Genomic DNA, 23135 nt, shown 5'->3' with positions numbered 1-23135 from the left:
CCTGGGACTGGACCAACTCTCAAAGAACAAGGAGCCACAGGCCCTCCTAGGCTGTGGACCTGCCCAGCCCCCACCCCCAGGCTGACTCCTCCAGATGCTGGCATGTGCTGGGCCCCATCTTGTGTTCTCCTTCCCTCTGCAGAGCTGTGGGCTGGTCTGGGGTCTCAGGCCCCTACCCAGGCCTGGCAAGTGGATGGAGTAATGAATGAAAAAATAACAGTGGGCTGGGGGTGGTGGCTCACGCCTGTAATCCCAGCACTTTGGGAGGCCAAGGTAGGAGGATCACTTGAGCTCAGCAGTTGGAGACCAGCCTGGGCAACATGGCAAAATCCCGCCTCTACTAAAAAATAAAAAAATTACCCAGGTATGGTGGTGCGTGCCTGTAGTCTCAGGTACCAGGGAAGATGAGGGGGAGGATCTCTTGAGCCCAGGAGGCGGAGGTTATAGTGAACCGTGATCATGCCACTGCACTCCAGCCTGGGTGACAGAGAGAGGCTCTGTCTCAAAAAAACAAAACAAAACAACACAAAACGAAAAACTCTCGGGCCGGGCATGGTGGCTCATGCCTGTAATCCCAGCACTTTGGGAGGCAGAGGCGGGTGGATCACGAGGTCAGGAGTTTGAGATCAGCCTGGCCAACATGGTGAAACCCCGTCTTTACTAAAATACAAAAATTAGCTGGGCATGGTGGTGGGCACCTGTAATCCCAGCTACTCGAGACGCTGAGGCAGGAGAATTGCTTGAACCTGGGAGGTGGAGGTTGCAGTGAGCCAAGATTGAGCCACTGCACTCTAGCCTGGGCAACAGAGCAAGACACTCTCAAAAAAAAAAAAAAAAACTGTCTATATGTGTGCATGTGTGTGTGTGTGTATTATATAGAAAATAACAATAGACACAATCCTGCCAGATACAGGGTACCCTGCATGATCCCAGGGGTATATTACACATGCTATCTCACTGACCCCACTACAGGATATGGCAAGAAGTGATGGGATGTCACTTCTGGGAGTAAGTGACAAAGGATTTCTGCTTTCATCTTGCTCGTCCTCTCCTCCCCCACTTCCTGGTTGCTCTGATGAAAGCTGTTGTGTTTTGGGCTACCCTTTGGAAAGACTGCATGGCAAGGAACTGAGGGTCTTTAGCCAACTGCCCACAGGGAACTGAGCCCCTCAGTCCGACACCCACAAGGAATTGAATCCTGCCAATACCATGTCAGTGAGCTTAAGAATGGATCCACCCAGGCCAGGCATGGTGGCTCATGCCTGTAATACCAGCACTTTGGGAGGCCGAGGTGGGTGGATCACCTGAGGTCAGGAGTTCGGGACCAGCCTAGCCAACATGGAGAAACCCTGTCTCTACTAAAAACACAAAAAGTAGCCAGGTGTGGTAGCACATGACTGTCATCCAGCTACTTGGGAGGCTGAGGCAGGAGAATTGCTTGAGCCCAGAAGAACTCTTTGCTGGGCCTGGGCGGAGGTTGCAGTGAGCCGAGATTGTGCCATTGCATTCCAGCCTGGGCGACAGAGTGAAACTCTGTCTCAAAAAAAAAAAAAAAAAAAAGGGCTGGGCGTGGTGTGTGGTGGCTCATGCCTGTAATCCCAGCACTTTGGGAGGCCGAGGTGGGCAAATCACGAGGTCAGGAGATCAAGACCATCCTGGCTAACACGGTGAAATCCTGTCTCTACTAAAAATACAAAACATTAGCTGGGTGTGGTGGCACGTGCCTGTGGTCCCAGCTACTCGGGAGGCTGAAGCAGGAGAATCACTTGAACCCAGGAGGTGGAGGTTGCAGTGTGCCAAGATCACGCCACTGCACTCCAGCTTGGGCAACAGAGTGAGACTCCATCTCAAAAAAAAAAAGAATGGATCTACCCTCAGTTGAGCCTTCAGATGAAACCACAACCCTACCTGATGCTGTGATTATAGCCTTGTGAGAGACCCTCAGGCAGTGGCACCAAGCTTAGCAGATTCCTCACTCACAGAAACTGTCAGATAACAAATATTTCTTGTTATAAACCTTATGTTGTAGGGCAATTTGTTATGCAGCAATAGCTTGCCAATACACCCTGCACCATCAGCATTTTGCAGATAAGACAGTTAAGGCTCAGCTATTGTTAACACACCCAAAGTCACACAACTGGTCAGTGACAGAACCTGGCTTCAAACCCAGGGTACCTGACTCTAAAGTTCACGCTTTTTGGCTGGGCATGGTGTCTCACCTGTGTAATCCCAGCACTTTAGGAGGCTGAGAAAGGAGGATCACTTGAGTCCAGGAGTTCAAGACCAGCCTCAGCCTCCTGAGTAGCTGGGACTATAGGCGTTTGCCACCATGTCTGGCTAACCTTTTGTATTTTTAGTAGAGACGGAGTTTCGCTGTGTTTGTTAGGCTGGTTTCAAACTCCTAACCTCAAGTGATCCACCAGCCCCAAGCCTCCCAAAGTGCTGGGATTACAGGCGTGAGCCACCATGCCTGGCCAGAAACTATAATTTCTTTCTCATTTGTTTGTTTTTGAAATGGACTTTCGCCTTGTTGCCCAGGCTGGAGTGCAGTGGTGCAATCTCAATTCACCATAATCTCTGCCTCCTGGGTTCAAGCGATTCTCCTGCCTCAGCCTCCCGAGTAGCTGGGATTATAGGCATGCACCACCATACTCGGCTAATTTTGTATTTTTAGTAGAGATGGGGTTTCTCCATGTTGGTCAGGCTGGTCTCAAACTCCCGGCCTCAGGTGATCTGCCCACCTAGGCCTCCCAAAGTGCTAGGATTATAGGAGTCAGCCACCACGCCCAGCCTCAGAAACTACAATTTCAATGTGAGTTGAACACATTTTCTTCCTGGCTGATGCCCAGGATGGGTAATGATTCCAGGACAGGTATGGGAAAAATATGAGAAGCATTCTTAATATTATCTTATCTCTGTAAGATGCCTATAGTTTACATGGATTTTAAAATGCACAGGATATATTAGTACAGTAGTAGCATATATAAAACCAATAAATCTACATTGAATGGGACGATTGGTGCAAACATTTTTCCTGAAAGGAGCACGATTAAAAGTTTAGAGACCGGCTGGGTGCGGTGGTTCACGCCTGTAATCCCAGCACTTTGGGAGACCAAGATAGGTAGATCACTTGAGGTCAGGAGTTCGAGACTAGCCTGGCCAACACGGTGAAACCCTGTCTCTATACTAAAAATACAAAAAATTAGCTGGGCGTGATGGCACATGCCTGTAATCCCAGCTACTCGGAAGCCTGTGACAGGAGAATGGCTTGAACCCGGGAGGTGGAGGTTGCAGTGAGCTGAGATCGTGTCATTGCACTCCAGCCTGGGTAACAGAGTGAGACATTGTCTCAAAAATAAAAAATGGTTAGAGACCTCTGGGTTAGGATGTTGTGTGTTAAGGGGGATTCTGACCTAAATGTGCACAGCAGATGAATGGGGGCACAAAGTGTGGTACATCCATAAATTGGACAATTTTCCGGCCATAAAAAGGAACAACCAGAGTGGGCAACATTGTAAAACCGCATCTCTACAAAAAATACCAAAATTAGCTGGGTATGGGCCAGGTGCAGTGGCTCACACCTGTAATCCCAGTACTTTGGGAGGCCGAGGCAGGTGGATCATGAGGTCAGGAGATCGAGACCATCCTGGCTAACATGGTGAAACCCCATCTCCACTAAAAATAAAGAAAATTAGCCAGGCGTGGCGGTGGCACGTGCCTGTGGTCCCAGCTACTCAGGAGGCTGAGGCAGCAGAATCGCTTGAACCCGGGAGGTGGAGGGTGCAGTGAGCTGAGATTCGCCACTGCACTCCAGCCTGGGTGACAGAGCAAGACTCCATCTCAAAAAAAAAAAAAAAAAAATTAGCTGAGTATGGTGGCATGCACCTGTGGTCCCAGCTACTTGGGGGACTGAGGTGGAAGGATTGCTTGAGCCTGGGAGTTTGAGACCAGCCTGGGCAACACAGCAAAACCCCATCTCTACAATAAATAAATTATAAATTATAAAAAAGAAAAAAATGTACACTGAATTATACAACATTAAAATGGTATGTTATGCTAATCTGGCCACAGTAAAAAAAAGAAAGGATTCTGAAGCTGTGTTCTGGTTCAGCCATGGGCAGAGATGGGCAGTGGTGGCCTGTGAGCCACCATTTGCCAGTCCTGATTTGGGAAGACCCCATGACCATGAGACTTCAGACCCGTGAGGGCATCAGGGCCCACAGCTCTGCCTCCCACAGGCTCTGCGGCCTCATCATCACCCCTCGAGTGGAGAGGGCTATCTGTACTGTCCCCAATTGGCAGAGTAGAAAAACTAAGGCTCAGAAAGAGAAGGTGGCACTGTTGTCAGCAGCAGAGGCTGAAGTTGAACCCAGGTCTCCTGATTCCCAGACCTATGTTCTTTTCCTCCTGGCCAAGCTGACTCTCAGCCTCTGGAGGTGAGCCCTGAAGAAGGGATGGAATTTACTCCCAGAGACCCAAGGGATCAGGCAGAGGACCAGCAGGTAGGAAGGCCGGGAGGGTAGCCTCAGTGTGACTGGGGATCAGACGACTCGATTCAGTCCCAAGTCTGGTGCTCAGAGGCACAGTGGGGAACGCCTTTGAAGTCAGGACAGAGCCACTGTCAAAGGGGCTCCTGAGCTACTGACAAACCAAGACAAGCAAGGCAGACTCTGAACACTGGGAGATGTGCAGTACATGGCCAGCTGCTTGGGCCGTGGACTGCACAACTCCAGGGACTGCTAGTCACACAACCCCTTGCACTGGTGTACTGCAACAAGTCCAAGGCTCCTACCAGAAAACTGTCAGGTTGGGAACCTAAGGCCCAGTCCTGGATGTCATCAGATGCCACCAAACCAGAACAGAAAAGCCTCCTGATCAGAAAGAGACTTCAGACACTGAGGAATCATACAGACCTGCCAATTCAAATCCAAGGCCTGCTGCTTATGCTGGGTAGCCTCCGGCAAGTGACTTAACCTCTCCGAGCCTCAGATTGGTCCTCTGTAAAAATTAACATCCCTTCTGGGGCTGATGGGAGAATTAGAGCAAGTACCCAGAGCAGAGCTTTGGAAGCCCCATGGGGGCTGCATAGCGTTCATTTCCTCTCTCGAGGCCCCAGAAAAGAGGAATAACACCAGAAAGGCCCCTCTCGAACACTTACTAACAGACACGTGCTCCCGGGGGCTGGAGGAGACCCCACTGCTGCCAGCGCTGAAAATAAATGTGGATCTCCTTACAAAAACAGAACAATATCAGGCTCCCTGAAGACAGAGAGGAGGTGGGAGGGGAAACAAGCAGGCAGAAGCCTGGGCCCTGGGGACAGCAGAGGAGGAACCATTAAGACTGGGCTCTCTTGGGAGACAAAGGCAGGGAGTCCTCAGAGAGGCCAGGAGGAAAGTGCTGGAGAGGATGTGTCCCCAAGAGGGTGCAGAGCAAGAACAAAATAGCTTCGGAGGGACTGGGCGGGGCTGTATGGCCCCAGCAGACACCCGCCTCGGTCAGGCATTCATCACAGGTCACAAGTTTCTCGGCTCCTGGCACTGTGCTGGGAGGGGCACCAGGCGGTAATTCAGTCCAAGAGACCCTGTTGTGGGAGCCGACTGTGTGGGGAGCAGGACTCTGAGTCAGATGACCTGGGCCCACTGAATCCCAGTGTGGCCACTTGACCAGCGGGGTGACCTAAGGCCACTGACTTAACCTCTTGAGCCTCAGTTTCTGCATCTGTCAAGTGGGCGCAACAATAGCACCAAAACCAACGATGCATTGTGAGGAATTAGTGAAGTCATGCATGCAAGGAAGGGCACGTGGCCTGGAGTAAGCAGCCCCAGAAGGCTAGACTGCCACTAAACTCGTGGAACAGATCACAAAGGCAATGGCAGTCCCTGGCAAACACTGGGAGGGAGCAGTGGTGGCCAGGGAAAATGGCCCTGAAGCAGGGCTTCTGGGTGGAGATAAGAATGAGCCAGGCCTGCAAAGATCTGGGGGAAGCATGTTCCACGTACAGGAACAGAAAGTGCCAAGGCCGAAGGCAGGAAAAGGTTTTGTACGGTGAGGTGGGAAGGAATATGGCTGGAGCAGTGACCCGGGAACTAAGCACATGGGACATGCAGCGGGACAAGGCCTGGTGAGCTGTGGTGGAGACTGTTTTTTTTTTGAGACAGGGTCTCGCTCTGTTGCCCAGGCTGGAGTGCAGTGGTGTGACCTCGGCTCACTGCAACCTTTGCCTCTTGGGTTCAAGCCTTTCTCCTGCCTCAGCCTCCCAAGTAGCTGGGATTACAGGTGTGCGCCACCAAACCCAGCTAATTTTTGTATTTTTAGCAGAGACAGGGTTGTGCCATGTTGGCCAGGCTGGTCTTGAACTCCTGATCTCAGGTGATTCGCCCCCTTCGGCCTCCCAAAGTGCTGGGGTTACAGGCGTGAGCCACCTCGCGCGGCCTACAACCCAAGCTTCTAGGGCTGGGGTCAAGGCCCTTCATGTGCTGGCCCCGCCCACCGCTCCTGGGGTCTCACATCCTTCCACTCCCCCACCACCTGCCTCCCATCTTTGCACGCCCCAGGCCCCTTTCCATGTTTTCCTCCCCGGAAGACTGACTGTCCCTACCGTCTGCTACAGGCTGAGCTACAACCTACTTTGCTGTTTGCTGGAGTGGAGTGAGTGAGCTGCCTGCCCTGCCCTGGGGCCTGGGAGGCCTCTTCTGGGGCTTGACATCAGCCGTTCGTTCATTCGACATTTCCTGAGCACCTAGTATGTACTAGCCCTGTGCAAGAGGCTGAGGACACAGTTGGGAACAGGATGTGTGAGGTCCCTGTTCTCACCGAGGGAGAAAAGTGTCACGAAGAACGAAGCAGGGCAAGAGGAGGCGGACTGGGGGCCCAGGGAGGCCTCTGATGCAGCGACCTTTGAGCAGAAGCCTGACTCAGTGAGGGACCCGAGCCCAGGGAAGAAGCAGCAACAGGTGCCAAGGCCTTGGGTGCAAATAAGCTGGGTGTGTTCAGGAGCGGCATGGAGGCCCGCACGGTGGGAGCCGAGCAAGTGAGGGAGACACCAAGAGGCGAGGCTGGCGAGGAAGATGGGTTGGCTTCGAGGGCCAGGGTGAGTTCAGGAGACACTGCAGGCTGAAGAGCAGCTGAGTGACTTGATGCAACTTAGGTTTGAGAATAATCAGACTGGCTGCTATGGAGAGAAAAGACTGTGGTGGCAAAGGTGAAGACAAGCAGCCCAGACAGGAGCTACGACAGCACCCAGGTGAGGGACGGGCCTGGGGCTGGTGCAGGCAGTGGAGATGGGGAGAAGTGGTGGGTGCTGAATATATATATATTTTTTTGAGATGGAGTCTCACTCTGTTTCCCAGACTGGAGTGCAGGGGCGCAATCTTGGCTCACTGCAACTTCCGCCTCCCGGGTTCCAGTGATTCTCCTGCCTCAGTCTCCTGAGTAGCTGGGATTATAGCCATGCACTCCCGCACCTGGCTAATTTTTATATTTTTAGTAGAGATGGGGTTTCACCATGTTGGCCAGGTTGGTCTCGAACTCCTGACCTCAGGCAATCTGCCTACCTTAGCCTCCCAAAGTGCTGGGATTACAAGCATGAGCCACCATGCCCGGCCTGAATATATTTTGAAAGAGCCACCAGAATCTGCAGACACAGCCGACGTAGGGAGTGAGAGGAAGAGTGAAGAAGCTGGGGACGGTGGCTCACGCCTGTGATCCCAGCACTTTGGGAGGCCGAGGTAGGTGGATCACTTGAAGGTGAGTGATCACTCCTGGGTGAGCCCAGGAGTTTGAGACCAGCCTGGGCAACATGGTGAAACCCCATCTCTACTAAAAATACAAAAATTAGCCAGGCAGAGGCTGAGGCCAGAGGATTGCTTGAGCCCAAGAGGTGAAGGTTGCAGTGAGCTCTGATTGCACCACTATACTCCAGCCTGGGGGACAGAGGGAGACCCTGTCTCAAAAAAAAAAAAAAAGAAGGGGCTGAGCACCGTGGCTCACGCCTGTAATCCCAACACTTTGGGAGGCTGAGGTGGGCAGATTGCTTGAGACCAGCCTGACCAACATGATGAAATCCCGTCTCTACTAAAAATACAAAAATTAGCCAGGTGTGGAAAAAAAAAAAAAAGTAAAAGAAAAAAAGAAAAGAGCAGATGGGGGAGGAAGTCGTGGGGTTTAGGCTCAATGATGATAATGGGGAGCAGAGCCGTCCCCTGCAAATGCCACATCCCTTGCAGCCTGCTGGTCCACAAGTGGGGAAACTGAGGCTCGGGGAAGGGAAGGAATATCACTGAGGACACAGAGCCAGTCCCTTACAGTCTCCTGAACCCTCTGCAGGACTGTCAGCTGCCCTCTGTGTCAAGGGTTTAACTTCTCCATTTAGCAGCTGTCCCCCACCCCGAGTGGGAGCTCCCCCAAAGCACGACACAAGCCTCAGGTTTCTGCTCCTCAGCCACTCACAGTACATGGGAGGAGGAACAGAGACTTGCCCAGGGCCTGCTGTGTGGCCAGAAACGTATGCTCTTGACTCCACCAGCTCAATATTCTTATTCCCATTCCCATTTTAGAGCCGCTTCTAGGGACCTGCCCAGGTCTCGCAGCTGGGCAGGAGTGGAGTTGAGGCTTGAACCTGAGCCTCTCTGGATCCAAAGCTGGTGCCCTGTGCCAGGCAGCATCCCTGGGTCACTTGCTAAGGCCAGATCTGCAGGGACAGCAAGGAGCACGCAGAGCAGCCGCAAGGAGCCACTGGATAACTGGAAATGAAACCAGAATGAAATTCCACACTGGCCACAGCAGCCGAGACGCTGGGGAAAATTCATCCAACAAGCGGATCCGCTGCGGGGAAGGGAGACAGGTCTTCAGAGGCAGAGCCAGAGGCCCAGAAACAGGAGAGGATGGAGGGTGATGGCCAAGGGAGGACCCAGGTCATCAGCAAGCAGAGGGAAAACAAGCTTCCCTCGAGCTAAAGCAAACGCTAAAAAAAGGCACCAAGGTAAACCTGCCAAGCCTCTTTGGTTTTTTTCCGCCCTCTTTAAAATCCAATCCTGAGTCTTTTTTAAAAACGGATTCCAGATGGCGCTTGGTGGAGATCTATGTCAAACTCAGAAAAACAAATCAGAAGGAATCTCAGAATCTTGGATTTCAGGATCCTTGGCTACTGGATTCAGAGACACATAGAAACAGAGACCCCAGAAGCACCAAGCCCTTTGTGGTCTACCCTGATCTCATCTGTCCCCCTCCCCACCCTATGCAGCCCCCACAGAGGGTTGAGGGTGGGTGGTGTCCTCAGGCTGTCTGACAACTCTGCACCTGCCTTCCTACCTTCTTCATCTTCAATGGGAGCGAACTCCTCTTCGCCCTCTGAATGCTGCTGGGATATAGTGACTCCCAGACACCTTCAGGGACATCCCACTTCCCAGTCACTCTTTCCCACCCTGAGCCTTGGCCACTCTTGGTTGGGACCTATTTACAAGTCTGTCTCCACCCTGAGACCCTGAACCAGCCCACAGCCTCCCCGGAGCTGGCGCCAATGGAAGAAGGCACCTAAATCATCTCTTTTAATCCCCATAAAAATCTGTAAATCATCCCCACAAAGCAGTCTTATACTTAGAGCATTTCACAGTCAGGGAGGCTAAGGCTCAGAGAGGCCCTGCCTCTGGCTGACCCACAGCAGGTAAATGGGGAACCTGCCTCACATCCGGGCCTGCTCCTCCAGCTCACCCACGACCTCTGTGTCCAGCTGCCTATCCATGAAGGATCGAATTCCAGAATCCCAAACTCTAAGGTCAACATGAGACCAAGGAGGCATGCCTGCTGGTCCTGAGCCCTGTGTCCCGCAGTGCAAAAGGGCACTGGGCCCACTTTACTTGAGGGGAGATGGTATCTCCCCTCTGCAGACAGACCACCCAGGGTGTGCCTAGGACCCACTGCAGGGCGTCGGCTAACGAAGGCTCAGGACGAGCTGTGCCCAGCCAGCATGGGGGTAGCTGAGATCACTGTTACGCTGCCAGGAACCTCCTAGAGGCCTGGTTTTAAACGTCTTTAGACAATGCTGGCTTTCCCCAGATAAGCTGCAGAGAGATGACATCTGGCGCCCACGGTACTCTGTCCTCCCAGCTCCAAATGGAACCGTCTACTTCACCCTGTGCAGGAACATCCCTGAGCTGAGCGGCTTGGGGGAGCCCTGGTCCCTGCCCTGCAGTGCAGGCAGCCAGGCAGCTGGCCCCTGCCCATGTCCAGGTGCCTGACACTACCACAGCCTCGTCTCCAGCCTCCTCCAGGCAGTTCCCAGGCAGCAGCCAGAGGGATATCACCCACTCCAAACCTCAACAGTCCCTCCGCTGGCTGAAGATCAAGTCCATCACCCTAGAATGGCCCTGAGGTCCCCCTGCTTGGGCCATGAGTCCTTCCTCCAGTGCCCCAGGCTCTCTCAGCCTCCCCAGTGACCTCTCTCAGCCTCCCCAGCACCAGCTGCTGGGCCCCAGTCCTGGGTTCATACTCAACCCCTCCAACCAGTCTGACATTCGGGCCAGCTGCTTCAACCTCCTCCCAAAACTGTCAAGTCCCTCCACCCTGGGGCAGGCCACTGTCACCCCTCTCCAGGCAATGACAGCAGCCCATATGTCCACTTGCACCCCCACACTCTGTCCCCTCACAGCAGCCAGACAATCCCCTTAAACCCAAGTCAGGTCATGTCACCCCCCAGCTCTAGACTCTTGGATTGATGCTCACCCACCGCCCCCTGCCCAGGTAAAGACCTTCCCCCACCAAACCCCAGGGCTCCTGCTTTCCTCTGAAGCTTCCCAACACTCTCCTCCCAAGCCATCCTGAGTTCATCCCTGCCTCAGGGCGTTCACACTCGGCTCTTTCCTCTGCCTGGGATGCCTGTATTTCTCCAGATCTTCCTTCAGCTGGCTGCTCAACATGCACATCTCAACACAAAAGACACCTCCCCAGAGAAGCCCTCCAGACCAGACTCCAGATCTAAAGTATTCTCCAGTGCCTCAATTAATTTTCTTGGTAACATCACAATATAACTTCTTTCCTATTTGTTGGTTCAGTTGTTGGGTGTATGTCTCTCCCCCAGACCCAGGGAGAGGGTCAGGAAAGGCTTCGAGGGGAGTAGACAGCAAGTCTGGTAGTCAGAGAGGCCCAGGCGGCACCGGGGGTGGGCAGGAGCATTATCCCCTCCAGAGCGTCCTTGGCTGGCACCTCTGCTTGCACACCCGTGCACAGGGAGCTCACTCCCTGAAAAGGGGGCTGCCGAGCCCTCTCCCCATAAGCTGAACCCAGCCTTCCTGCCCTTGTCCTGGTGCAGGCATCCATCCTGCCTCCTGGGGAAAGGCTGAGGGAAGAAGGGAGCAGTCACACTTTGAGAAATGAGTCAGGCTGCCAAGGGCCCCCCTTCACAGGAACAGGGCCTTGCCCCCCCCCAGGGTCATGTGGGGAAAACGGCTGAAGCTGCATGGACACATGATGGGTGTTGAGCAGCCCCTTGGCTTCCTGAAGAGTCTCGCTCTGGGGAATAGGTGGGGGTGGGGCAGGTGGGGCTCCGGGCCCCTCCCCCACCCCTGCCTCACACTGGGTTGTGCAGCCTTGGAAGTGACCCGCTGGGGATTAGGCGTAATCTCAGCAAGCTGTCGCCGCGAGTGCTCGGTGGTGGAGGTGCAGTGGACTCCGCTGAGCAGGGCCTGGGCGAGCAGACCCCTGCCTCCCCAAGGTGCTGAGGCTGGGCCTGGGTGATCTGCAGGCCCCTCCCTCTTTCCAGAATGCCCCATGTTCCTCTCCTCTGGCTGAGTAACCTCAAGGGGGCCTTGGAGCCTCATGAAAAAGGGGGAAATTGGCCCGGCACGGTGGCTCACGAGTGTAATCCCAGCTATGTAGGAGGCCGAGGCAGGAGGATCACTTGGACCCAGGAGTTTGAGACCAGCCTGGGGAACATAGTGAGACCTCGTATCTACAAAAAAAAAAAAGGAGAGAAAGGAGGAAACGAAGACCCAGAGAGGGCTCGCTTGACTGGCCCAGGGCCTTACTCTCAGTGGCAGAAGTATCTGGACCACCATCCCCATAATCCTGTACCCCCCCAGGGCCTTCTTCACTCCACGTCTTATCACCTCTGCCCTTTCAGAGGCAGCGAAGAGATGGGAGAGGGGAGCAACATCACCACCCAGAAAGGGGTGTAAATGCCAACCAAACACTGCAGAGCCCTTCAGGGCTAGACCTCATTTACATGCCCCGAGACTCCTGGGGTAGGCACTGTTGTACCCATTTTATAGATGCGGCCACTGAGGCTCTGTGAGGTCTCTCAGTTGATAAGAAGGGCAGGATTGGCCGGGCGTGATGGCTCATGGCTGTAATCCCAGCACTTTGGGAGGCAGAGGCGGGTGGATGACTTGAGGTCAGGAGTTCGAGACCAGCCTGGCCAACATGATGAGACCCCCATCTCTACTAAAAATACAAAAAAAATTAGCCAGGCATGGTGGTGGATGCCTGTAATCTCAGCTACTTGGGAGGCTGAGGCAAGAGAATCAGTTGAACCCAGGAAGTGGAGGTTGCAATGAGTTGGGATCGTGCCACTGTACTCCAGCCTAGGCGACAGAGTAAGACTTTGTCTCAAAAAAAAAAAAAAAAAAAAAAAAAAAAAAAGAAGGGCGGGGTTAACCATCCAGTTCTGTCTGCTTTTTTTCACCCCAGTGCCTGTCCCCGCCCTGCCAGTCCCTGCATGCCTGAGGTTGTTTGGTTTCTCTCCTGCTGTGCAAATTCCAGGTCATCAGGGAAATAATCTGGTCCCAGGCCCTGCCTCACCTTCTAGAGAAGAAAGGCACAGAAGGGGAAAGCTCCCTGTTTTGAGATTTCTGTCAGTCATCCCCACAGAGCCCAAGGGAAGCAGGAAGGGGAGCGCAAGCTTGGGAGAATCCAGGAAGGCTTCCCAGGGAGGTGATATTTGAGCAGGGCCCTAAAGGCCAGGTGGGACACCTGAAGAACAGTGGCTAGAAGGAAGACCCATCGGTGCAGTTCCCGCCACATCCATCCATAGTTGGGGCCCTAAGGAGATGCCTGGAACCAATCTAGTCCTGGGGCTATGACAGATGCAGTTCTCGCCCTCCAAGCGTACACCCCAGCAGGGGCGACAGCCTCGTCTCTACTCTGCCAGGCCTTTCAGCCTTTGCCCTCGCTGTTCCTCCTTCCTCCTTCTCTGCCTGGCTGGCTCCTGCCCTCTCAACGCTGACTCAACGCTGGTGTCACCTGCCTGTCCCTCTCTAGGGGTCTGTGCTCACCTCCATATTTTAACTGGTTTCCGCCACATTTCCCTCCACTAGACTGTCAGCCCTCCCTACAGACCAGGCATCTCATCCGGCCCATGCTCAGCATGTATATTAAAGAGAGGACGAGAGGGGTGAGGGTGTCCACATTCTGCGGCCGTTTGGATTCAAGGGAGGATGCATAAACCCCTCATGGCTGCCAGACGCTGCCGAGAGATCCATCAATGACAGTCGGCCATGAGATTGGCAATGTGAAGGTCAGGAATGAGCCTGAGAAGATGGCGAGGAGGGGAGAGCGAGCCCGTGGGGAGCGCGTGTGGGGGACCACAGAAGAAACCCTGGAGACGGTGACAACTCTTCTGAAGGACCAGAGAAATGAGTGAGGGAGTGTCTTCCTGAGATGGGGAATCACGCACATTTGCAAGCTGATGCGGAAGAGCCAAGAGTAGAGAGGGCGAAACTGAAGGTGGAGGAGAGAGAGAGAGGGAGAGAGAACTGATGGACGTGTGTCCTTGAGTAGGTGAGAGAAACAGGCTCACGAGGCTGCAGCCAGGCTGGCCTGGGCCACCAGAACAGGGGAGATAGTCTAGGAGGAGGGGCGCAGGTGTGAAGATGCCTAGGACTGAATTTAACCGGAGCTGTGCCAGGCGAGTGTGATGCGCAGAAGAGCTGGAGCTGCAGCATGTGGCCACTGGGAGGTGGGGAGGCGGACAGGAGGGACCAAGGGGTGGTGAGGGCCAGTGCACAGGGGAAGATCAGTGGTTCAGAGGCCTCAGGCCCAAGGACCTAGGATCAGGGCAGGGAGAGGGAAGTGGAAAGGTAGGAGGGTTGGAGGAGACGCCTGGATGGAGGATCAGGGAGGGCGAGAGGCTACTGGGAAGGCAGGGCCAGGCCTAGCTGGGGTCCAGCTGGTGACAGTTGGCTGAGGCTGGCAGACAAGACCATGCGGGGAGAGGAGGCCAGGTGTGGAAACGGTCGCAGAAATAGACACTCCAATGACCAGGACTGGAGCAGGAGTAGTGCTGGAGAGCGCTGACACCAAGCTAGGGTGGGCATCTTTTTATTTTTATTTTTGAGACAGAGTCTCGCTTTGTTGCCCAGGCTGGAGTACAGTGGCGCGATCTTGGCTCACTGCAAGCTCTGCCTCCCAGGTTCACACCATTCTCCTGACTCAGCCTCCAGGGGAGCTGGACTACAGGCACCCGCCACCACGCCCAGCTAATTTTTTTGTATTTTTTTTTTAGTAGAGATGGGGTTTCACTGTGTTAGCCAGGATGGTCTTGATCTTCTGACCTCGTGATCCACCCGCCTTGGCCTCCCAAAGTGCTGGGATTACAGGCGTGAGCCACCGTGCCCGGCCTGGGTGGGCATCTTTGAAGAACGGGCAAAGTGGCCTCGAGCCGGCTCATCATGAAGGGGAGTGGGCGACCCAGTAGTGGTGTGAGATTCAAAGCTGGGGCACAATGGCCTGGAAGCGGCCTCAGGAACCAGAAGGACCCTGTCGACCTCTAGGCCCAGCAGAGGGAGGGTCTGAGGGATAAAGCAGCCCCCACTGAGCAGGCTGCAGGAAGCAGGGTCTGGGGGAGGCCAGGTTACAGTGCAATTTACAAAAGGTGTCAGGGACATTCTGGGAGGGGCTGAAGGCTCAGGGACTCTTGCCCCCTGGACTGTGAGGTACTGGAGGAGCCCCAGCTTGTTAAAGCTCCTGCATGATTGCAGCTTGGGTCTGACAGCTTGGGGCTGTCCCAGCTACGCAGCCGCCCCTCTTTCCAGGTCCCCTTCACCTGGCCCCTGCTCTACCAGCAGCGGGGAGATGAGCAAAACTCCATCCCCGAAGGGACGTTTCTCCCAGAAACACAGGCCATGACTGCCCTTCCAGGCTCCAGCTGACGCTGTCTGCTCTGCTCCCATGCATAGACCTGGGGCCCAGGGCCCCCTCTGCTGCAGGCCCCCACAAAGCATGAGGGGATGGCTCCAAACATCACTTTTTTTTTTTTTGAAACAGAGTCTTGCTCTGTTGCCCTGGCTGGAACACAGTGGTGGGATCTTGGCTCACTGCAACCTCCGCCTCCTGGGTTCAAGCGATTCTCGTGCCTCAGCCTCCGGAGTAGCTGGGATTACAGGCGTAATCATAGGCATCACCACACCCGGCTAATTTGTGTATTTTTAGTAAAGGCAGGGTTTCACCATGTTGGCCAGGCTGGGTCTCAAACTCCTGACCTCAAGTGAGTCAACCACCTCAGCCTCCCAAAGTGCTGGGATTACAGGCGTGAGCCATCACGCCTGGCCCCAACATCACTTCTTTAAAGACTGACCAATCCAAAGTTCCCAACCTGGAGTCCACTAGGAGCCAGAGTGGGGTTCTTCAAGGGTGGAAAGGTCGGGAACCACCAGAGCAATCCAACTATCCTTTTCCCATCTGACAAATGGGGAAACCAAGGCCAGGAGAGCATGGGCCTCTTGCTCCAGTCACACAGCCAGTCACTGGCAGAGAGGGTGCAGAACGCAGCCTCAGGTCTCCAGGCCAAGGCACTCCTCAGCGCCTACCCTGTCTCCCCTCCCACCTGACAGCTGGTTCTTCCGGTCTGGGTGCCAAGTGTGGCTCCCTCCAACAGCCCTGCCATCTGCCTCTCCCTTCCTCCCTCCCTCCCTCCTCCTCCTGGCTTCTCCTCCTCTCTTCCCTTCCTCTCCCAGCCTGTTTTTTTCTCCCTGGGGCTCAGGACCGCCCAACTGCTTTGCATGCACTGCTCATGTGGGACTCCCCACGTGGCTGGGGACTCCCTGGAGCAGGGGCCATGGGTTCCAATCCCAGTGACTCCAGTTAACCTGTCTGGGCCTCAGCTTTTCATCTAAGGAGGGGATAACAAAACCCACCACAGCAGACGTACGGCAGGCCTTTTAAACTTGCATTCAGGCCAGGCAAGGTGGCTCACACCTGTAATCCCAGTACTTTGGGAGGCCGGGGCAGGCGGATCACTTGAGGTCAGGAGTTTGAGACTAGCCTGGCCAACATGATGAAACCCTGTCTCTACTAAAAATATAAAAATTAGCCAGGTGTGGTGGCGGACACCTGTAATCCCATCTACTCAGGAGTCTGAGGCAGGAGAATCGCTTGAATTTGGAAGGTGGAGGCTGCAGTGAGCTGAGATCGTGCCACTGCATTCCAACCTGGGTGACAGAGCGAGACCCTGTCTCAAAAACAAACAAACAAAAATAACTTGCATTTTCTTTTCCTTTCTTTCTTTTTCTTTTCTTTTTTTGAAATGGAGTTTCACTCTGTTAGCCCAGGCTGGAGTGCAAAGGCACAATGCAACCTCCACCTCTCGGGCTTAAGCGATTCTCATGCCTCAGCCTCCCAAGTAGCTGGGACTACAGGCGCGTGCCACCATGCCTGGCTAATTTTTTGTATTTTAGTAGAGACAGGGTTTCGCCATGTTGGCCAGGCTGGTCTCGAACTCCTGACCTCAGGTGATCCACCTGCCTCTGCCTCCCAAAGTGCTGGGATTACAGGCGTGAGCCTCTGCACCTGGCCAAAATTTGCATTTTTGTAAGCTCTCGAGGCCTCCCCAAACCCAGGCCCTCCAATCCCATGTTACAGATGAGGCAACCGAGGCTGAAAGAGGTAGGGGTTTTCCAAGGTCCCGCTCTGATAGCCCTGCTCCTGATGCCCTAGGCTTTCTCCGGCTCTCTAGGCCGCCCCTGGGCTGTCCTTGGACATAAGGAAGTGCCCAAGACACAGCAGAAATCTATCACCTCCCGGTGGTCTCCTTGCAGCTGACCCTGTCCTAGACCTGAGAGAGAAGAAGAGGCGGAGGAGCCGGCCACAGGGGGTGAAGAGGTGAGAAAGACTCCAGGATGGTCAGCAATAAATGCCAAACGAGGGCCGTGGGCCCACCTTCCTGTCTAGGTGACAGGGCTGTGCCCGGTACTGGGAGAGGACAGGCTGGACGTGACCACACATTCCCAGCCACAGAGCCCTCTCCAAACCAAGCTTCCACAGGAGCTTCCGAAGTACCCTTGACCCTCTCTCCAGCTTCCCACTGCCCTCAGAGGAAGTCCAGCTTGTGAGTCTGTCATCCAAGCCTCTCCTGGGCCACCCCTTGGGAATTCCTTCTTGTAGTGACCCGAGCCTCTGGGACAGTGCTTCCCACTCAATCCTGTTCTCGTTACTGGAGCGAGAGTGCCTTGGGGTGGCACTGAGCACGCAGCTGGCACTGGGCAGCGGACTTGTGGAATGAACAAATGAAAATCAGAACTGGCCAGAGGTTCTAGAAGTCTCTACCCTGGACCCTCTTCCCCGACACCCGCTGGTCCCAGAATTTTCCCGTGGCTCCATGGCTGGCACATGGCAAGTTGGTTGGGGGAGGCCAGGGGTCTTATCTTGAAACTGCTGTGTTTACAAAAAACACAGCAGTTTTTTTTTGTTTTTTTTTTCATTTGAGATGGAATTTCACTCTTGTCGCCCAGGCTGGAGTGCAGTGGTGGGATCTCAGCTCACTGCAACCTCCGCCTCCCGGGTTCAAGCGATTCTCCTGCCTCAGCCTCCTGAGTAGCTGGGATAACAGGTGACCACCACCACGCTCAGCTAATTTTTGTATTTTAGTAGAGATGGGGTTTCATCATGTTGGCCAGGATGGTCTCGAACTCCTGACCTCAAGTGATCCACCCGCCTCGGCCTCCCAAAGTGCTGGGATTATAGGCGTGAGCTACCTCACCTGGCCAAGTTCAGCTTTTTTATTCAGTGTTCACTTGGGATGATGGGGGGTGGAGTGGGGGGGGTGAAAAAAACCAGGGGTATAAAGCTGCCCCCCTCAGGCTACCCGTTGGTGCCATGGAGATCCAGGCAGGGAACCCACAGGGAATACACAGAACATGGAGCCCGGCAGGCCGGGTTCAAACCAAGTCTCTGACAAGCCCAGGCCTTGAGCTAGCACAAGTCACTTCTCCAGGCTGAGCCTTAATTCTGTCATCTGTAAAATGGGGGGGAAGATACCCACCCCACTTACAGAACCATGTGGTATTATGGCCAAAGCCTTAAAAAATGAACCCTGAAAATGGCAACATTTCAAACATTTTATCATTTTCATTTTGTCAAAGTAGAGAATTAAAGAAACATTGACTGGGTGCGGTGGCTCACGCCTGTAATCCCAGCACTTTGGGAGGCTGAGGCGGGTGGATCACTAGGTCAGGAGTTTGAGACCAGCCTGGCCAAGATAGTGAAACCCCGTCTCTACTAAAAATTTAAAAAGTAGCTGGGCATGGTGGCAGGTGCCTGTAATCCCAGCTATTCAGGAGGCTGAGGCAGGAGAATCACTTGAAACTGGGAGGCAGAGGTTGCAGTGAGCCAAGATCGCGCCACTGCACTCTAGCCTGGGCGACAGAGAAAGACTCCATCTCAAAAACAAAAAACGAACAAACAAAAAAAACTCATCTGCCAGCACTGATATTCATTCCCTATAGTCCACTTTAGCCCCCTGCAAAAAAGAATATAAACTTCAAATAAAAGGTGGTCCTTTCTATTAAATCAGTTTAGCTCCTTGCTGTAACTCCTTTTTTTCCCATCTGGCTTTAGAACAAAGAAATGAGTCACTGACAAGCGGCAGTCACCGCGCAACAGATCAGGCACTTCTGACCCAGCCCAGCCCAGTTCGGTTGGGAAGACTGAGGCACAGAGGGTGGGGAGGGGACACTTACTGAAGGTCACAGCTGTGGCCTGGGGGTGCCAGGAGTGGCAGCTGATCTGCCACCGGGGCGCTGACACCAAGAAGTGAGAAAGCCTTAGTTGAGAGACAAGCCATGCCGGATGCAGCGGCCCACGCCTCGCCTCGTCATCCCAGCTACTCACAAGGTTGAGGTGGGAGGATCACTTGAGCCCAGAAGTCTGAGACCAGCCTGGGCAACACAGCAAGATCCTGTCTCTAAAAAAATTAAAAAGAGCCAAGCCAGGTCCTGGAGGCCCTGCTTCTGCACAGGCTGACTCAGGGGCTCGGAGGGCTTGGGTTCCAGGGTGGATCCAGGTTGGTGAGGCCCTGAAGCTTACATGATTTGGGGGTCCTCTTTTGGAAAAGCGACAGAAAAAAAAAATCTTTCTTTTACAAATTTTACAAAAATCCCAGGTCCAGGCCGGGTGCAGTGGCTCAAGCCTGTAATCCCAGCACATTGGGAGGCCAAGGCGGGTGGATCACCTGAGGTCAGGAGTTCGAGACCAGCCTGGCTAACATGGTGAAACCCCATCTCTACTAAAAATACAAAAATTAGCTGGGCGTGGTGGTGTGTGCCTGTAGTCCCAGCTACTTGGGAGGCCGAGGCAGTAGAGTTGCTTGAACCTGGGAGGTGCAGGTTGCAATGAGCCGAGATGACAACTGTTGTACTCCAGCCTGGACAACAGAGCAAGACTCCATCTCAAAAAAAGAAAAAAACAATCACAGGTCCATGTGCATATGCTGTTAGGGCCCCTTCAAGGCTGTGGTAGGGGTCTGGGTTGTCCAGGAGTCCTGGACAGGGTGACTAGTTGTCCCTGTTTGTCTGGACTGAGGGCCTCTCAGAATGCTAAAGGCAGGAAGTCCCAGCACACCAGGATAAACGGGTCACCCTGGTCCTAGAGCTCAGGCTTCACTTGCTCTGCCCTGTGGTGCGAGGGCCAAAAGCAGGCGCCAGCTGCATCCCCGCAGATCCCAATGTGTTTAAATGGCTCAGCACGCCACACAGTTTCGAGACCAGAAGGAGACAGCACCATATTCACTGCAGCCCTCCCTAAGTGGTGGTATCACATGATTACCACCCCCCACCAAACTTTTTCTGTTGTGGTAAAACACACGTTACATACAATTTACCATCTTCACCATTTCAGTGGTGTTAAGTGCATTCCTACCGTGCAACCATCACACCTGATTTTTATACTTTCCAATAATTGGCAGGTGTTACTTTGATCAGGAAAAAAAGCTACTTTTAAAGGTGTCAATCAGCCCGTATCAGACACCTCTTGGTTTGACAAAGGTAGTGAGTGCCTTGTATCCACGTGGGTGAGCGGGGCTGGGAGGTCGTGGGGTCGTTTGAGCATTGGTTGGTCCAGGTGACCTTTGTGTCCTTTCCAATCCTGACATTCCAGGATTCTGGACTCTTCCCTGCCCCAGGGGGAGAACTACGTTTTGGAGACAGGAAGACCTAGGCTCAAATGCTCGTCTGCCATTTACACGCTTAGTGACCTTGGGCCAGGCACTTGGCCTCGCTCGCTGAGCCTCAGCTTCCTCTAGTGTTGGGGAACCAGCTAGGTAGCTGTGTGTGGTCTTGCACCCCATGGGTGCTCAGAGGGGCTGATCCTTCCTCCTGCTTTCCAGGTCCTCCACCCTGGATGTGCACATGTATAAACCCTCATCCCACCAGGCCCAATCTGACATCACCTTCACCATGAAATTTGATTCCACAGCAGGGAGACCCCTCTCCTGGCTCTTGTGGCCTCTGCCTGGGGGCACCTGGCTCACTCCCCAGTGGGACTGTGGCTTCCTGAGAACAAGGGCTGCTTCTGAGTCACGCTGCCTTCCCTCAGGGCCCAGCAGATTCAATAAAGCTTTGCTAAATGAAGGCATCCCAGGCAGAAACGACCCAAGCAGGCAGAATGCCCATGCTCCCTCACAAAGCCAGTGACTTCGCCCTTCCAGGCCAGAGGCCCAGGGGTGGGCAGATTGAAGAAGTGAACACAGCCCACCCGTCTGATCCGGCAGGTGCCCCCCAGGACTCCCACCTTTGCCAAGGGTCTGTCGGGGCATCTGGGGAGCAGGAGACTGGCACAGATAAATGAATTCAGAGCCACAAACACAGATGTGCTGGGGTGCCCAGCTCTGTGCAGGCACTGACACAAGGGCTAAAGGAACTGGGCTTTCCTGCCCTCAAAGAGCTCCCATCTGACAGCATTTGAGAAGAAAAGGCTTTAAATGGGGTCATCCTTGGCAGGCCAGGGATACATACCCAAGCCATCCTACCAACCAGACCCTGAAAACCAAGGAAAGGAGAAGCTTGGGCACCCTGAGGTCACAGCTGGCCTTGGGGTAGCCCCTGGGGTCCCTGACAGTGCCCCTGCCCAGCATCCCCAGTCCAAGCCCTTCTAGTCTAAGCCCACCAGGAATGGGCCCCAGGCCTGCAGAGGCCAGAACCTCGAGTGGGAGTTTCTGGGATACAGCCAGCCAACCCCAGGGAGCCCCAGAAATCCCCTCTCCAGACCCCAGCAGGGCTTCTTTCCATGGGGTGCCACTCAAGGCACCTGAACCCCTCCCTCTGTGCTCGCTGTCTCTGACCCATCCTCCCCCTGACCACCCGTCTGAACAAGAGCCCCACTCAGCCCTCTGCACTGAGGACCCTGCTCCCCAGCTAGGCTGGAGGCCACCCTGGCCTCTTCACTGTGGGAGCAGACCTTTCTCCCAGACACCCGCCTTGGGCATCCAGGTGCATGCTGAGTGGGAGGGGTGTTACCGGTTCATGTAATGTCAGAGCCCAATGGGGCCTCCAGAAGGCTCCTCCCACCTTGTCTATAAATTGGGAAACTGAGGCATGAGAGGAGATGACACTCCCCACCTCGGAATTGAAGTCCTCATTTCTCGAGAACATCTCCTGGGTGGCTCCCAGCCCAAGGTCACGCAGAGAAGGAGAGGCAGTTCCCGGGTGGAAGAGAGGTACTCAGTTCCCGACTCATCGCTCCACACGGGCAGGGCTAGGCAATACGAACCCGGTTCCCTGCCCTCTCCTCCTCCAACGTCCATCGCAGGCGCGGCGTGCACCCCAGCGAGATGGTCCACGCCCTGATCCACCCCCCAGAAAAGGCCACCTTAAACCCTATCTCCGTCCCCACGGTCCCCAGTCCGCCCTGGCGGCCGCGCACAATCCGAGCCTTTAGCTGCATAGCCGCGGCCTGGAGGTCACAGCAACCGGGGCGGGAAGGGGGGCGCACGAACCGGGGGCCCCAGGAAACCAGGGCTCCGGGAGCCGGAGCGGCGTCTCCCGCGAGCGCCAGGGCTCCCGCCCGCCCCGGGCCCGGGAAGTAGGAGCGGCGGCAGCGAGCCCCACAGGCAAGGCAGCTCCTCGCCCGCCGCCGCGCCGCCGGGGGCCCGTTGGGGTCGGGGTCGGGGTCGCTCCGGGCGCGCCGCCCTTGCCCACACCCCCACCCCGGCCTGGCGGAGCCGCCGGCCAGTCCGTCCTTACCCAAGACACGACGCGCAGGATGGTGTGCGGCTGCCGGACCAGGGCGTAGGGGTCGAAGGCGCCCCCGGCTTTGCCCGCTCCGTACGCACCCCCTTCCATCGTGGCTGCACCCGCGCGGTGCCCCCCGCTCGGCGCGCGCCGCCGGCCCGTGCGCGTGCGCGGCGCCCCCGCCCCCTCCCCTGCGCGCGCGGCCGGCGGCCCAGGGCTCCCGCGAAGGGGAGTCGTGCGCGGCGGGCGCAGCTCGCGGGGCGCGAGCGGGGGGGCTGGGCGGCGCGCGACCTCGGGCGCGGGGGCGCGCGTGCTGCGGCCCGGGGCGCAGGGCGCGCTCGCAGCCAGTGCGGTGACCTCTTTGCAAAGTATTGGGGGGAGGGCGGTGCGTGTGCAGCAAGTGTGGGCCGTGTCCCTGCCCCTCATCCCCGGTCCCCTGCCCCGGTCGCAGCCCCTCCGAGCCGTCGGCTCTGCTGAAACCATCTTCATGCTTGATTTGTTTGGCTGTTTCCTGCCGCTTTGTCGGCCCCAAATATCATGAGAGGGCAGGAGCGATGTTCGTCCTTCTTAGAGGGTGCTTGGTACACAGTAGGCGCCGCATGAATATTTCTCGAATGAATGAACCACAAGTGAATGACCCTCTCTTACAGCCGTCCAGAGCAGCCCCCACCTCCCAGGACCACCCTTCCCCTGCCTCTTACGATG

General features: G+C 55.1%; 1 protein-coding gene across 3 annotated transcripts in view; it reads right to left on the bottom strand.

Annotated features, from left to right (window-relative positions):
• Window positions 1-22607, bottom strand: part of SYNGR1 (synaptogyrin 1) — a 34167-nt gene extending 11560 nt beyond the window's left edge. The window contains exon 1 of one of the 3 annotated variants that reach the window (XM_054470154.2): window positions 22443-22607. In XM_054470154.2, the coding sequence (XP_054326129.1) occupies window positions 22443-22541 (99 nt within the window). In that variant the 5' untranslated portion in view covers window positions 22542-22607. The remainder of the gene's footprint in view (window positions 1-22442) is intronic. The other 2 variants (XM_054470153.2, XM_054470155.2) reach the window with 2 other exon arrangements.
• Between the last annotated feature and the right edge of the window lie 528 nt (window positions 22608-23135).

This window comes from Pongo pygmaeus, chromosome 23 (genome assembly GCF_028885625.2).
Source record: "Pongo pygmaeus isolate AG05252 chromosome 23, NHGRI_mPonPyg2-v2.0_pri, whole genome shotgun sequence".
Classification (NCBI taxonomy): Eukaryota; Metazoa; Chordata; class Mammalia; order Primates; family Hominidae; genus Pongo; species Pongo pygmaeus.
This window is presented reverse-complemented; position numbering and strand designations above follow the sequence as displayed.